This window comes from Peromyscus eremicus, chromosome 5, assembly GCF_949786415.1.
Source record: "Peromyscus eremicus chromosome 5, PerEre_H2_v1, whole genome shotgun sequence".
Lineage (NCBI taxonomy): Eukaryota > Metazoa > Chordata > Mammalia > Rodentia > Cricetidae > Peromyscus > Peromyscus eremicus.
Genome location: NC_081420.1, coordinates 88049499 through 88065693, shown reverse-complemented (window position 1 = coordinate 88065693; position 16195 = coordinate 88049499). Strand labels below are relative to the sequence as shown.

General features: G+C 45.3%; 1 protein-coding gene across 2 annotated transcripts in view; it reads left to right on the top strand.

Annotated features, from left to right (window-relative positions):
• The window catches only part of Usp10 (ubiquitin specific peptidase 10), a 57132-nt gene that overhangs the window by 25986 nt on the left and 14951 nt on the right, over positions 1–16195 (top strand). Inside the window, exons 4-5 of one of the 2 annotated variants that reach the window (XM_059263921.1) lie at positions 4542–5570; positions 15749–15840. In XM_059263921.1, coding sequence (XP_059119904.1) covers positions 4542–5570; positions 15749–15840 — 1121 coding nt within the window. Of the gene's footprint in view, positions 1–4538; positions 5571–15748; positions 15841–16195 lie in introns of both variants that reach the window. The other variant, XM_059263920.1, reaches the window with a different exon arrangement.

The window sequence follows — 16195 nt, the reverse complement described above, 5'->3', positions numbered from 1 at the left end:
TTGTTTGTTTGTTTGTTTTTTCCCCACTTAAGAGTTTATTCATTTATTTGAGGGTGGGCTGTGGTACTTCAGGATAGTTCTTCTTATTCTCACAAGGGGCACACTGACAGCAGAAAGCTCAGACTGAGACTCATCTTTCAGATGAAGAAAGGAGAGGCCTGCATATGTGACTCTGAATAGCACTGATGTTAACACATCTTGGTTGTGCAGTCATCACAGGCCCAAACTCAACCAGACCAGATAAGGTTCCTGGTGGCTTCCAAGGATCTAAAAGAAAACCATTTTTTTAAGAGCCAGGGATTGGATTCCATGTTTAGTTAGCATGTCAGATTCATGATAGTGTGTTAATTAGGTTGACGTATAAGCTTGAAAAGACTTAGCTGGCCTTTTCTACAGTAACATCTCAGAAAGTGACTAATAGAAATGTTAGCAGTTCTGCAGTGAGCTGTAATAGGAGATCTGAAGGGAATGGGCAGGTTTAGTAATAGCTTAGTAAAATTAGCAAATCGAATAGAGCTCTAGAAGCGACCTGTTCTTTAATCTGCTGGTGTCCAACTCCAGGAGTCTGGGTCCCTTGGAGCATCTGTCTCTGCTTTGCATGTAGTGAGTATCTACACGTTTGCACCTGCAATGGTCTGTTCCTTTCGGTGTGTTAACTCTTCTTGCTTGTCAGTGGCCTTGTCCCCTGCCTTGGTGTTGGGTTGTATCCATCTCTGCCCACTTATTGTTACCTGGCTCCTTGTCTCCATTCTCTGCTCTCTTTTCCTAAGTCTGGCTTTAATTTTGCTGAAAATGCTTCGAGAGTTGTTTTTTTTTTTTTTTTAATTATTTATTTATTGTATGTACATTGTTCTGCCTGCATGTGTCCCTGCAGGCCAAAGAAGAGTGCCAGATCTCATTATAGAGGATTATGAGCCACCATGTGGTTGCTGGGAATTGAACTCAGAACCTCTGGAAGAACACCCAGTGCTCTTAACTGTTGAGCCATCTCTCCAGCCCCCCCTTTTTTGGGGGGGGCATTTTGAGACAGGGTTTCTCCATATAGTTTTGGTGCCTGTCCTGGATCTTGCTCTGTAGACCAGGCTGGCCTTAAATTCACAGAGCTCCACCTGGCTTTGCCTCCCAAGTGCTGGGATTAAGGGCATGCACCACCGCAGCCTGCTGCTTCCAGAGTCTTAATGCCTGCTTGCACAGTTAGTTGTTAGGACCACTTAAAGGCTCTTTTCTCTAAAGCCTGTTTAGTTTTCTCACCATAGGGCAGTGGTTCTCAACCTGTGGGTTATGACCCTTTTGGAGTCATATCAGATATCTGGCATATCAGATATTTATATTGCAATTCGTAACAGTAGCAAAATTACAGTTATGAAGTATCAGTGAAATAATTTTATGGATGGGGTCACCACAACATGAAGAACTGTATCAAATGGTCGCAGCATTAGAATGTTGAGAACTACTGCCATAGAGCCTTCCATACCACCATAATGAATCTGTCTCCCTTTAAGACTGTCCAGCAGTAGGTGACAGGGACCACATTCATTTCTGAATGTCTGTCATTGCCTAGTGTCTATTTAAAATGCTGTGACCCTTCAGTATGTGTGAGAATGCATGACATAAGTGCTTCCTTCTCCTCTGCCTCCCAGCATAGGCAGTCACAGCAGGTGACCTCAGGGCACCTTGTCGTGCCTTGCCCTTTATCTGCCACTCTTTCTAGGCAGTTGCTGAACTTTGAATCAGTGTGTCCTTGCTGTCCATCAAGTTAACTGTTGAAGTTCTGCTGCTCTCTGCATAGATTCCGTGGGAATGCTGTGGTTAAAGGGTGTCACCACACCCCCACTGCAACAGTATGTTCATAAGCTTTTCACAGTCTTTTCTTGTACTAACCAGTCAGCCTCCGACTGAGTCACATCTGCAATCCCTCTTGCCTTTCTTTGGGGGTGGGAGGAGGCTTTATTTATTTATTTATTTATTTATTTATTTATTTATTTATTTATTTATTTATTTATTTTCAAGACAGGGTCCTCTGTAGTTTTGGTGCCTGTCCTGGATCTCGCTCTGTAGACCAGGCTTACCTCAAACTCACAGAGATCTGCCTGGCTCTGCCTCCTGAGTGCTGGGATCAAAGGCAGGAGCCACCACCGCCTGGTCTTCTTGCCTTTCTTTTGCACTGTTAATCTTTGGTAATTCACGTTGGTCTTGTCAGTAAATGTGAACTCCCTAAGCAGGAACCTTGTCTTCCCTGCTTGGGAAATCTCTGACACACCATGGAGGTATATGTACTTGATGAAACTCACTTTGAGAAATGTTGCCTTAAGATGCCCTTGTTTTTTTGGTTTTTTTTTTTTTTTTAAAGAAAGTTATGTGTGTGGCACACCTTTTAAGTGTATTCCTGGTGCCCACAGAAGCCAGAAGAGGACATGGAATCTCTTAGAACTAGAGTTCCAGACAATGTGAGCTGCCATGTGGGTGCTGGGAACGGAACCTGGGTCTTCTGGAAGAGCAGCCAGTGCTCTTATCTACCAATCCATCTCCAGCCTGGAACGCCCTTATTTCACTAGCTGTTCTCCTTCCCTGGCAGACATACTGCCCACACGCCAAGGGGTTGACTCCTATTCGGAGTCATATTTGCAGGCCTCTCCTTTCTTCACCTGAAGATGAGTCTCAGTCTGAGCTTTCTGCTGTCAGTGTGCCCCTTGTGAGAATAAGAAAAACTATCCTGAAGTACCATGGTGGGTAGATGCTGGAGTGTTCCTCTGATACCACATCACATCCTAGAATAGTGTTCTCTGATGAGATTAAGGATGGATGTGGAAGGCAATTTCTGTTGGGAACAGTCAATCTTCTGTAAGCTTCATAGCACAGAGCACAGTAATTCTGAATGACTTCACAGTATACATTTCTCAAAGGGTAGTCTTCCTCCAAACACACACACTTCAGTGTTTGTGCCTGGTAGCTCCAAGCATTGTGGATTAGATGTACCTGGAAGCATCATGGAAAAGCCTGCTGCCCCCAGATGTAATAGAAGCCTTTACTCTTTGGTAATCCATTTCAAAGTGAGGAAACAAAACTGCTCATTGGCCAGCTGCAAACAGAGGCAAACCTGCTGTGGTCTTACAGTCACTGGTAGAGGATAGCCTTTCTTCCCATCCCAGCTATGGGCATCCTCTTCCTCCTTTATCTAATTAGCATGTCACTGGCTTCTTGTTGAATCTGCGTTGTTTTTCCCCCTTCTTGTGAAAAGTCTTTTAAGCCCTCTAGAGTAAAACATACTTAGAACACAATTTTGGGGTTATAATTCTGTCCTTGAAATGCAGGACTTGAAAACTATTGCTACCCTATACCAGACTTGAAGGCGTGTTTCCTTTCATTAATTTCACATACATGACCATTTCACCAAAATATCAAACAACAGTGGTTTTCCATGTGAAAGGACACAGTTGATTCTAGTAGTCTTCTTTCAGAGACATGAACTAAGATACACTGTTCACCTTGACATGTATGGGAGGTTCAGGGTGAGGTTAACTGAAAACAATGCATATTGGAGCTTGCAGTGGTACATTGTTGCATACCTGTGATCCTTGGACCACACAGTGAATCCCGCCTCAGATTCCCCCAAGGTTCACTTCACTCCTAACTTGTTTTTGTAGGCCTGAAAGTATCTTTACCACTTCTGGGGTCAATCCAGTGTGGATTTAGTTACTAGCTAGCTGCTGTTGAGGCAAGGGCCACATCTAGACCTCGGTTATGGTGTTCATTGGAGGAATCCAAGAGAGCCAAGAGAAGGGCACTGGAAGGGCCTGACTTTGCACACAGACTGCCTCAGGGCTCTGCCTCAGAGCTCATGGTTCTGCAGCTTCTAGGGAGAAGCTGATGTACCAGTGTCTCAGGTTGTGCCCTCAGAGCCCACACTTTCTCAGCCTGGGCATAAAGCAAGCACAGTAAGTCCATTCGCAGGGAGGCCCACGGTCTCACTAGGTAGTCCTGCCTGGAACTTGGACTTCTCATGCCTCAGTTCTGCTTGCTGGGATTACAGGTGTGAGCCAACATGCTTTTGTTTTTTCGTTTTTCTTTAAACAAGATGTGATTAAAGCCAGGTAAGGATGCTATCTACCACTGAACTGTATGTCTGAGGAATATTTTTAAGCAATGAGATACTTATTTGTTTATATAGTACGGCTGCCATGTAATGGTGGGTGATCTTGGATTCCTAATCCTACCTCTACCACTCCAGTACTAGAATCACATGTCCCACTAATTTTTTAATTAGAAATTTAATTTCTACCTGTTTTTGTCTTTTGAAAGTCTTTCTTAGTTACCTAGATAACCACAGGTAAGGATAAACCTATTTTTCATACCCCCAATTTACTCTTGTTTTATAGATGTCATTTTCAACAGATTATTAAAATAGGCATAAAGCCTATCATAACTGTTTCAGAAAAGAATACAAGGTGTCACCTCTCAGAGGATGAATGATTTTGATACTACTTAGCTTGCACCCTGTGCTTGGAATGGATGCACATTGACTGATTATTTCTTCTCAGCAGGACAAGAACATCAGAGGATTGAGTTCGGTGTTGACGAAGTCATCAAACCAAGTGATGGTTTGCCGAGAACCCCTAGCTACAGTATTTCAAGCACCTTGAACCCTCAGGCACCTGAGTTTATTCTTGGTTGCACAACTTCCAAAAAGACCCCTGAGGGCGTAGAAAAAGACGAGAACTACAGCTCCATTGACCAGTACCCAGGCTCATCCCTGGCTCTGGAAAACAGCTCTAATGTGGAGGCAGAAACCTTGGAGAATGATGGTGGTGCTGGTGGTCTTGGTCAAAGGGAGCGGAAAAAGAAGAAGAAGCGCCCCCCTGGATACTACAGTTACCTGAAAGATGGTGGAGATGATGGTGTTGCCCCAGCTGCCCTGGTCAACGGCCATGCCAGTTCAGCAGTCACGAACAGCGTGGGTGTGGAGGATGCTGAGTTCATGGTCGATATGCTTCCTTCAGTTATGCCCAGGACTTGTGACAGCCCTCAGAACCCCATGGACTTTATCAGTGACCCTGTGCCTGACAGTCCTTTCCCCAGAACACTAGGTGGTGATGGCAGGACTGCAGGGCTGCTTGAGGGCTGCCGTGGAACTGACGTGGAGCAACCCTGCCTCCCTGCAGACAGCCTTGTAAGGACAGCTGTGACTCAGCCCTACGCTGGCACCAATACTACTGAGAATCTTGCAGTTGCTAATGGAAAAATACTTGAATCCTTGGGCGAGGACACTGCTGCCAATGGGGTAGAGTTGCACACTGAGGAAAGCACGGACTTGGACCCTGCAAAGCCTGAGAGCCAGTCACTTCCTGCTGATAGTGTGCTCTCTGCATCTGGGGCCATTCCCATTAGCCAGCCCACAAAGTCCTGGGCTAGCCTCTTTCATGATTCTAAGCCCTCTTCCTCCTCACCCATGGCATTTGTGGAAACTAAGTGTTCCCCCCCTGTCCCATCTCCCCTGGCCTCTGAAAAGCAGGTGGAAGTCAAAGAAGGGCTTGTTCCAGTTTCAGAGGATCCCGTAGCCATAAAGATTGCAGGTACAGTTAAACAGACAGGCTGAATGGAGATGGGATCAGGTCTTAGGGACACACTGTGTAGTGTATTGGTACCCACAACAGTGGTAGCTGACCTGTGTAGTAACAGGAAGTAAAGGGCACATACGCATTAACATTATCCAGTTGTAAAACAATATACACAGGAAGAAAGATGGAAGGAAAGGGTGCCATGCCTTTATGTAAGTGGGAAAACCTCATGGGTTTTTTGTTTGTTTTTTTAAATGAGTTCTTCTTGACAAATTTCATTTCCATTTTGTGGTGCTGTAGTGTTGGAATGTGTGACAGATGTGTCCTGTGCTGTAATTAGGGTATACTTTTTGTATAATTTGTACTCTTTTTCTCTATCAGTATAGAAAAAGGCATTTAAAAAAAATAATGCAGCCCCCCTCCCTTCCCTTAGTGACTTTGGGTTGAGTGATGGTTTTTATTCAGCACCAGGCTGAAGGTGGGAAGTCAAGAGACAAAGGAGCTGGGTGCTTAGGTGCAAAAACAGGTCTTCAGCTCCAGACTGCTGCAGTGTGTCCTTGGAGTGCTGAGTCCCAACAGACATTAAGGTGTATCCTCTTGATGGTTGGGGGTGACAGCAAGTCTTGGCTTTGAAATATCACAATTATGGCTGTGTGTGGAAACACACACCTGTAATTCCAGCTCTCAGGAGGCTAAGGCAGGAGGAGTGGCAGTGCGAGGCCAGCCTGGCTTCAGTAGCAAGACCTTGTCTCCAAAAAGCCAAAACAAAGGGAACATTTTATTCCCTATGTGAGATATGTTATTTTGAGTATTCTTTGTGTTCTGAAGTCTCTTCAAATGAGAAAATGGATAGAATCTTTTTATTTTTATTGTTTTGGGCTTCATATTGTAGCCCAGGCTGGTTTTGAAGGTGCATTTTAGCCCAGGCTATCTTCAAAGTGGCTCTTCCTCTGCTTCCACCTCCTGAGTGCTGGGATTACAAGGTGTGCCACTACACGCCACTGGAGTAATTTATTACTACTTTTTAAAATTTTTAAGTTTTATGTATGTGGGTCTTTTGCCTTCATGTATGTCTAGGCATCACTTGTGTATTAGTGCCAGCAGATGCCAGAAGACAGCATCAAACCTGGAACTAGAGTACAGTTGGTTGTGAACACTTATGTGAGTGCTGGAAATCAAATCCAGGTCCTTTGGACTAGTGGTCAGTGCTCCTAAACTGCTGAGCCTTTGCTCCAGCCCTTTGGGATCATAGTTTTAAAGAAAAGTGATTTTCTTCTTTGCAACCCCTCCCCATACGTTTTTCTTCTTTTCTTTTTATTTTAATTAAAAAAATATTTTAAAAGGTTTACTCATTTTATTTTATGTGTGGTTTGCCTGCATGTGCGCCATGTGTGGGTGCTGGGAATTGAACCCATATCTTCTTAAGAGCAACAAGTGCACTTAACCTCTGAGCCATCTCTCCAGCCCGTTGTTCTTTTCAGTTTTACTTTGTAGCACAAAGCTTTTCACAGATAAGTCTTCTTGCCAGTCTCCCAAGTGCTAGGTTCTAGCTGCACACCTGTATGCCCTGCCTGATTTCTTTAATATATATCGGGTGTCTTTCTCCTAGAATGTATTCATTGCAGGACTAGGGAGGTGCCTCAATAGGTAAGAGCACTTGTTATGCAGTCATGAAGATCAGAGTTTGAATCTCCAGCATCCATGTAAAAAAAGCCAGGTGTGGACTGTGTACTTGTAACTCCATCATTGGGGGCCCAAGACAAGTCTATTCTGGGACCTGTTCCCAGCAACCTAGTCTACCAGGTGGATCCCTATGATTTCTTTTTTTTTTTTTTTTTTTTTTGGTTTTTCGAGACAGGGTTTCTCTGTGTAGCTTTGCACCTTTCCTGGAACTCACTTGGTAGTCCAGGCTGGCCTCGAACTCACAGAGATCCACCTGGCTCTGCCTCCCGAGTGCTGGGATTAAAGGCGTGCGCCACCACCGCCCGGCCCCCTATGATTTCTAGGCCAGCCAGCGTAAATCTTTACACCAGAAGACTACCAGTTCTAATCAGACAGTTTGAGGGATGGAGAGACAGGCTTCTGTTTATGTCATTTTAAATGCATATTGCCCCCCCCCCTTTTGAGGGGGGTTGTTTTTAGTTCTTTAAGACAGGGTTTCTCTGTGTAAACAGTCCTGGCTGTCTTGGATTAGACCAGGCTGGCTCGAACTCAGAGAGATCCACCTGCCTCTGCCTCCTGAGTGCTGGAATTAAAGGCGTGTGCCGCCACCGCCCAGCCCTATTGGCTATTTTTAGTAGGAGTAACTGAATCAAGAAAGCAGTGAAAGGAAACTTGAGAATCCATGGAGCTGGTGTTTGCTGGCTGGAGAGCAGTGTCTGCACACCACTGTCAGGAGTAAGCGGGACAGCAGGGTCGTGAGGGCTGACTGTTGTGACTCCCTTGTCTGTGAGCCAGGCCTGGGAAGCTGCTGTGTGCTGCTTGTCACTGCACCCTTGCTTTAATGCACGTGGTCTTCCTGGGGTTTAGAGGAGCATATTTTAGATCCCAGCTAGGAAAGGCTTCTGAGCCCATATTTAATCTTTTAAAACTATGCGTCAGCTTTCAGGGAAGATAACTCCAGGCAAAGAGAAACCCGCCAAGTGCCCACATTAAAGCCAGTGGAAGAGAACTTGGTAAGCTGAGGTCTTGAAGTCTGTCCAGCTATGTGGTGTAGGTACCTAGCTGCTTCATTCATGGATGCTGGACAGTCATTGTAAGCTGAGGCTGCCCAGAGGGATGAATGTGTTCCCGTATATTTTAAGTGCAAATGACAATACAGTCTAAGACTATTGTTTTGGTGGCTTAGAACTGACTTGAGACCTTGTACTATTGGTAGTTTAGGTCACTTTGCTGTTGTACCTGGGAACGAAACAAGTTCTTCCCAAGTGGTAAGAGTGAGGGAAGGAAGGCTTAGAAATGTGACAGTGACTACGCATTAATGGTTAGGCTAGGTACAGGAGTATGGTTACATACATAACCAGTGCACTGGTTAGGCACTGGGGTGCGGCAGGTCCTGGATGGCTAGGCAGCTGTTGGGCTTCCAGAACCAGTGCAAGTATGACTTCTACCCTTAGATCTTGTGAAAACAAACCATGTAGGAAAACCCTTAAGACATAAGCTTGAGCTGCCTTGAAAACTCAGTGCTAACTATTATCCATTTGTAGGTGGTCTGTGTTGAATCATTTATAGTATGGGAGGTCTTTATTTCTTGATATTTAAAAGGAATATTTAGTGATTTAGTTTTTCTCGTGTCAACAGATTGCATAAGAAAGCTGGACTCTGCTCAACTGTTTAATGCCTGCAGTTTCACCAAAGTGGAGACGTTGGTTTTAGTTTATTTTATGAGTCATTTGGCACTACCATTCCATATGCATTGTTTGGATAGTTCTACCAACTTCTATGAGAAAGATGCATTGGGGTCACGTTCCCAAAATTTGCCTTGAATAAAAAGAAGTTTCTGGAGAATTTGGTGTTGCAGCCAGTTTCTAGTATTTGGCTCTAAGGGAAGATAAAGCTTTAAAAGCTAGCAGTGATGACCTAGCACAAGTCAGCAGTGCTCAACCCCCCTCTCTCTCTCCATAATTGTAGGCTTGTGGATCAGGCTAGAATGAGTGCAGTCCCCAGTAAAGGAGCTGAGCAGGAGGAAGTCAAGGGCTCCAGCATTCTCCTCTCTGTGATTTGTGAAGGGTGGGGCCTTTACCTTTTGGCTGTGTGGCAGTCACTGAAGGAGCAGGTTTCCTGTGCAGGGCATGATATAGAGCAGGAGCAGTGGGTATGGAGGCTTTGATCTTAACCTTAAGATATTCAACTAGAATCAGTTTTACAGCTGCTCCTTTCTTTTGAAATGGAACTTACTGGTATATAGTCACAACATGTTCAAAAGTTCTGGTTTTGGGAAACATAGATTGTTTCTTTTTGGAATGATGAGGTGTTTTCTCAAACCCTTGTCTTTACTTTTCCTTTCCTCCCACTTAGATTGTCTTTTTTTTTTTTTTTGTTTTTTGTTTTTTTTTTTTTTTTTTTTTTTTTTGTTGGAGAAAGGGGCTCACTGTATAACCCTGGTTGTCCGGGAACTCGCTATGTAAACCAGACTGGCATTGAACTCAGAGATCCATCTGCCTCTACCTTGCGAGTTGGCATTAGCAGTGTGTACTCAATTGACTAGTTTTTACTTTATGTGTATGGGTGTTTTGCCTCCATGAGTATCTGTGCACATGTGTGCAGTGACCAAGGAGACCAGAAGAGGGTGTGGAACCCTCTGGAACTGGAGTTGTAGACATGAGGTGTGTGTGGTTGGGAGCTGAACCTGGGTCCTCTGCAACAGCAGCAAGTGTTCTTAACTACTGAGCCATCTCTCTAGTCCGCAGATTGCCTCTTTAAAAAAAAATTACACCTCATTATTTACTTTTCTGTGTTTGTGCACACATCCAAGCTTATGAGCACTCAAACTCAATGTCATGGTCAGAGGACAGCTTGGGAGTTGGTTCTCTGCTCTACCATGTGGGTCCTGAGGATGAACTAAGACTTGATGGCAGGTGAGCCACCTGCTGGCTCTGCTTTGCCTTTTTTCCCCCCCTTCATTTTTTGGTTTTTCGAGACTGGGTTTCTCTGTGTAGCCCTGGCTATCTTGGAACTCGCTCTGTAGGCCAGACTGGCCTCAAACTCACGAGATCCTCCTGTCTCTTCCTCCCTAGTGCTGGGATTAAAATTGAGAGCCACCACCGCCCAGGTTCTGCTCTGCCTCTTTCTAAGGAGGCTTATGGGGTGTCTAGAAGGGGCTGACCATGCCGGGGCTACCGTGCGCTTCTCTGTATTGTCACTGTCCTCGCTCATTGCACCTGGTGAAGGAGGAATTAAAGGCACCAACCGCTTCAGATTACAAAATGAAGGAAGTGGCAGTGCCAGGTGTCAATCCAGCTCCTTGGTTGTCTGTCCTTTCTGTTTGTGTGTGGTTATTGGAGGATATGGGTACCTGCGTGCACACATGCCACGGAACGTGTACAGGCCAGAGGACAACTTTCGGGAGTCAGCTCTCCTTCCACCATATGGTTCCAGATACGCATCTTAGGTAAGCAGGCCTAGTGGCAGCAGCCTGAGCTTTGTTAACTGTGAGATAAATGAGTTTTGTTTAAGATTATTGGGCCATTTCTGATGATCTGGAATGGATTTGGGTGGCTATACCAAATCTGCATGGTGGTCTAGCCAGTATGTACTGGGTGGGGCAGGGAGAGCAGATTGGCTGTCCTTTGTTTAAGGGATGAGATAAGAAAGGAACAGGCAGCAACTCATATTAGCCAAGAGGGAAGACTTCAGGCAGCCAGCAGGGTTGGGGCTGCAGTCTGGGGACAAAGGGCATGGAGAATTCTGTTGAGAATTATCAGCATTAGGGTCTTGTTTTCAAAGAACTTTGAATCCAGGAAGAAATTTGCCAGTAGCGATAAAGGCAGACAGTATTACCTGCTGTGGGACTTTTCAGTCAGTCTTAGAGAGCAGGACTTAGGGTGGCTAGAAGACCTGAGTAACAGATTGGTGCTAGAGAAGCCTTTTCTGGAAAAATAGAATAATTATTTTAATTTTCACTTTATTTATTTTAAAGATTTATTATGTTTATTGTGTTCTGCCTGCATGTATGTATGTCTGCATGCCAGAAGAGGGCACCAGATCTCATTATAGATGGTTATGAGTCACCATGTGTGTGCAGGAAATTGAACTCAGGACCTCCAGAAGAGCAGAGCAGCCAGTGCTCTTAACCACTGAGCCATCTCTCCAGTCCCAGTTATTTTTATTTATATTTTATGTGTATGGGTGTTTTGCATCCTTGTTTTATTCTCGTACAGTTTGTGTGGTGCTGGCGGAGGTCAGAAGAGGTCATCATATTCCCAGGAACTGGAAGTATGGATGGTTGTGAGCCTGGCAATGATGGATGTGAGATGGTGATGTGGGTGCTTGGAACCAAACCCTGGTCCTCTGTGAGAGGAACAAATGCTCTAAGGCACTGGGCTGTCTCTCCAGCCCCAAGAGAACAGTAGAATAATCTTTAGAAAAAAGCCTAGGTATCTCTTCTATATTTGTCTGTAAGGAGCACGTGAGGATTGTACCAGAGGGCAGAGAAGAAGGTCTGAGCACTCCCTGCAGCAGTTGTGTAGCCTCCTCCTGTCTGCTCCACATCTTGCTTTGTGTTTCCTGTCTGTATGCTTGCAGTTCTTGAACAAGCCACTGGATGGTGCGAAGAGATAAGCTTACTATCTTGGAAGGAAAACGGAAACTGCTTTTTGACTGGCTGGTTCTTCAGGGAAGGGCAGTGTAGAAACCAACCTGAGCATGTGGTTTCTGAGTAAATGTCCAAAAGGAGTCATTATAGTTGGCGTCAGGTTGCATGTGTTCTCACGTTCACAGAGCTCTACTATCTGTAGAAGCCCCCAGGCTGTTGAAGTCACTGTGGCCCATGGTGCTTTTTCTTGGGAAAGCGAAAGAAGCTTGTTCCTAGGGCTTAGTGCAAGCAGCTTGTCTCATTCCCTTTTGAAAAGGAATCAGCTTTGTCATAGATGCTGGGTTATTTTTAACTGATGCAGTGCACTTAGAGCACTGTCTCTAGTCTTATAGTGGGTTTTCATGTATGGTATGTGTGGATGGGTGTGCGTGCCTACTAAAGCATCTTGGGGTCAGAGGACAACTTTAGCAAGTTTGTTCTTACCTTCACCTGTTTTGTTTTTAGAGCAGAGTCTTGCTTCTGACACTTCACTGCATACTATATCCAGGTTAGGTGGCCCGTGGCTTTGGGGTAATTCTCCTCTCAGCCTGTGGTCTCTCCATAGGAATGCTGGGATTTTTGTTTTAGTTTGTTTGAGGTAGAGTCTCTTTATGTAGTCTCGGAACTTGCTGGGTAGCTATCCTGAACTCCCAGAGGCCCACTGACCTCTTTCTCCAAAGTGTTTGGATTAAAGGCAAGCGTCCCCATCCCCATGTCCTACTTTTTAAAAAAGTGGATTTCCTGCTTCACTTTTCTAAAATGTGGATTCTGGGGATTTGAACTCAGGCCACTGGACTTGTGCCTTCTCCCTGCCCCTGCAGTTCATAGTTGAGGCTGCTCAGAACAGTGGGCGGGAGAGGGAAGAAGGTTCTTGTGGGTCTCTGTGCCTGTCCTTTGTTGGTCTTTTCCACTTTCTCCAGTGCCTGTGTCCAAACACGTGTAAATGTCAATGTACCCCATCCCTTCTTCCACCTTCAGCCAGCCCGAGAAGACTTTACCTCTCACATCACCAGGAAAACAGAATTTTCTCCCATTCAGAAACCTGAGTATTTGGCTACTTCCTATCTTAGTTCCCCCCATCATGTGGCTGTCTAACTTCTTGGCCAAGCATCCCATTGAGCAGTTCACAATGGCTCTCCACTCTTACCCAGACCTCTGGCTCCTCCCTGTTAAGGCCATTAGTATGCACTTTGCACTCTGAATTTGAGATGTGTGTTATTGTGGGAGTATTGGGACTAAGGCACACTGATTCCTGAATGTAAGTCACAGTTCACAGTGTCAACACCTCCTGCTGAGCCGAGGTTAGGCCCACTATTGCATCACTGTGCAAACAGTATGACAGTGTGCTTTCTGTTACTCCTAGTGGACACGCCTCCCTGCTGTCCGATGTCTGTCCGATGTCTGTGCTTCCTTAGCCTCTAGCTGCTCCCTTGGTGTGTCTGCAGACCTAGATTGGATGAAGCATACCTCTCAGACCTCCTCAGCTAAACTTGCAGTGTGTGATGCTCTCAGCTGGGACAGTGAGTCCTGCTCATTGCTGGCCTAGAGCAGGGCCAACTGTATGTAGTCTTTGGTGCCACACAGGACAAATTAGCTGTTCGTCCAGAGGTCAGCCACAGCAGCAAGACCGAACCTTCTAATTTTGTAAAATCTTGCCATTGATTGGTGCTTTGAAATCCTGTGCCATTGTGTTGGGGTGTGGTTGTTGAGCATGCACAGGTTTGGAGGTTACTGTGATCACCCCTGTACTGTGGCACATAGTGGAAGGTGTGGATCCTTGTAGAACAGCCCAGGGTCAATTGGGAACAGGATAGAAGAGGAAAGCAAGAGATGCCTTACAGTACAGATATTTAAAAACTCCTTTTGTGCTTGTGAGCATGTTTGTGTGCATATCCAAGTGTTTTTGTGAAGTCAGATTGTAGGAATCAATCCTCTTTACACCATGTGGGTACTGGAGTTAGTAACATCAGGTGTGGCAGCAAGTGCCTGTAACTGCTGAACCATCTCACTAGTCCATAGGAAGAATTTTCAGTAGAACTCACCTTAGTGGAGAGGAAAAAGCCAGGTAGGTAGATCCACAGTTTCATGTAGTTCAGTTCTATGACTCAGTTTTCTCATCTTTAAGATGGGGTGTCAAATGCCTCTTTGGCAAAGTTGCTGTCAATTTGAATGTCAATGGGCAGCACCAGGCACTGGTGGGACGTGTCTTCAAGTCCTAACCTATGCCTTTTACTAAGAGGTGGCAAGCTTTACACTCTTGTCTCACTGGATGCATCCTGCTGCTTCTCTGGAGCCTATAGTAGTTTACTTTCTCAAAAAGATGAACCATGTAAAATTACTTACTGTGCTCCCGCTGTGTTTGTGTGTGTTGCACACGTGCACGTATACATTCGAACAGTGCAAATTAACTTTGTCATTTGACTTGGACACTAGTCTAGGACCCGCCAGTACAACTGTTTTGGTTCTTGTTTGTTGTCATGCATGGGAGTGAATATCACATGTGCCCGTTAGTGTTTCATTCCTGTGAAACAGTTTAAAAGTAAAGGAGGCATCATGGCATGACCCTGAATTGGAGCCTAGATTGTGTGTGGATCATAGGCATGCTGTTGCTGTAGCAAAGCAGACAGGGTGCTCCTAGATGACTGAAAACTAGGTCCCCACCAGTTAGCACTTATGGATTGTAAACAACAGACTGAGTATGAGGGAGTATGTTCACTGTAGCCATTACGGTTACAGGATTCATTATGGGATGTGGGAAGAGCCTGGACCTTGCTATGTAGATGAGGCTAGCCTCGCCTGCCACTGCCTCTTGAATGCTTGGATTAGAAGGTGCAACGCCTTGTAAGGCTAGGTTTGTTTTTGTTTTTGTCTTTGAGACAGTCTTGTGAAGTCCACACTGGTCTAGAACCTACTGTATAGGCTGAGGCTGACTTTAAACTCCTGATCCTTCTGTATCTGTCTCCCAAGTGCTGCAACTACAAGGATGTGCCACCATTCATGATTTCCTTGTCTTTGTTTTAAAAAGGCATTTCTAGATAGGCCTGATGGCATGTACTTGTAAACCCAGTGCTGAGGCAGAAGGAGTGCTGTGAGTTTGAGGTTAGTCTGGGCTGCATAGTATCAGGCCAGTCAAAGTTACAGAAAAATCCAATGGTGGTGAAGATGGGTAGTTGTAGAAAATGACAGTCACAGTTTCTTTTTCCTTTTCTTTTTGAGACAGGGTCTTTGTAGCCTTGGGTGGCCTCACACAGATCTGCCAGTCTCTATCTGTGCACCACCATGCTTGGCTTCATAGTTTTCTTACGACTGGAAAAAGTGGTTTCAGGGGGTGAATCTGAATAGAGAAACCTGCTTCTGAATGGAGTGAGGAATAGAGTGCAGAATGAATGGATTGCTGATTTGACTTCTGATGGAAACTGTGACTAGCAGGAGCAATTATCACTTAATGTGTGGCCATCAAGCACCCACTGTGACATGCCAGGTTTTATGTGAGTTCAGAAGACACACTTTTACTCCTAAGTTCCTTTGAAGTATCCAGGACATCTTGCTGCTAGTGAGGCACACTGTCAGCCTTGGTTGGGGAGGCCAGTGTCGTCCACATCTGCTCTCTGCTGCTAATGATTGTGTGAGTTTCTGTCACTTGTGCTTGCTAGTATATTCTCACAGGAAGATAAGTAAATGTTGATGTTTGGAGGAAAATATTAATTGGAAGAAACAATTCCTCATTCAGTAGCAAAGCTGATGTTGAACTAAGTGAGGCTTTAATAACATGGGCTTTCTGAGGACACATGCTCTCCTGACAGCTCTCTCAGCACTTCAGACATGCCTTGGCATGGATGTTGCTGCTGCTGTTGCTGCTGGAGTGTTGTTAATGCCTTCATTTGCTTCTTGACTCTTGCAGAGTTCCTGGAGACTGTAACCCTAATACATAAGCCAGTGTCATTGCAACCGCGCGGGCTGATCAATAAAGGAAACTGGTGCTACATTAATGCCGTATCCTTCCTGGATGCCATCCCCAGGACTGGCCACCATGGTGCTCACCTTCTCTCTGGGTGCATCTGACTTAGTGAAGCTTCCACAGGGCGGCTGGCCTGGACTCTGAACACAGACTGGGCCATCACCTGGTCTGCCTACCTCATAGTCAGTCAGACTCTTGAGCCCTACTTCTCCACCCTCTGGAAGAGGGTTGATCTGTTGACCTGTGAAGGACAGAAAATCAGGCATGCTCTATTCTCATTGGAGTGATTGTAGATAGTAGGATAGAATGACCACTCAGAACTGGAAGCTTTGCTCTAACTAGTGGGAGCATCTTGCTCAGCTAGGTTCTTGAATGTCACCCTGGCCCACA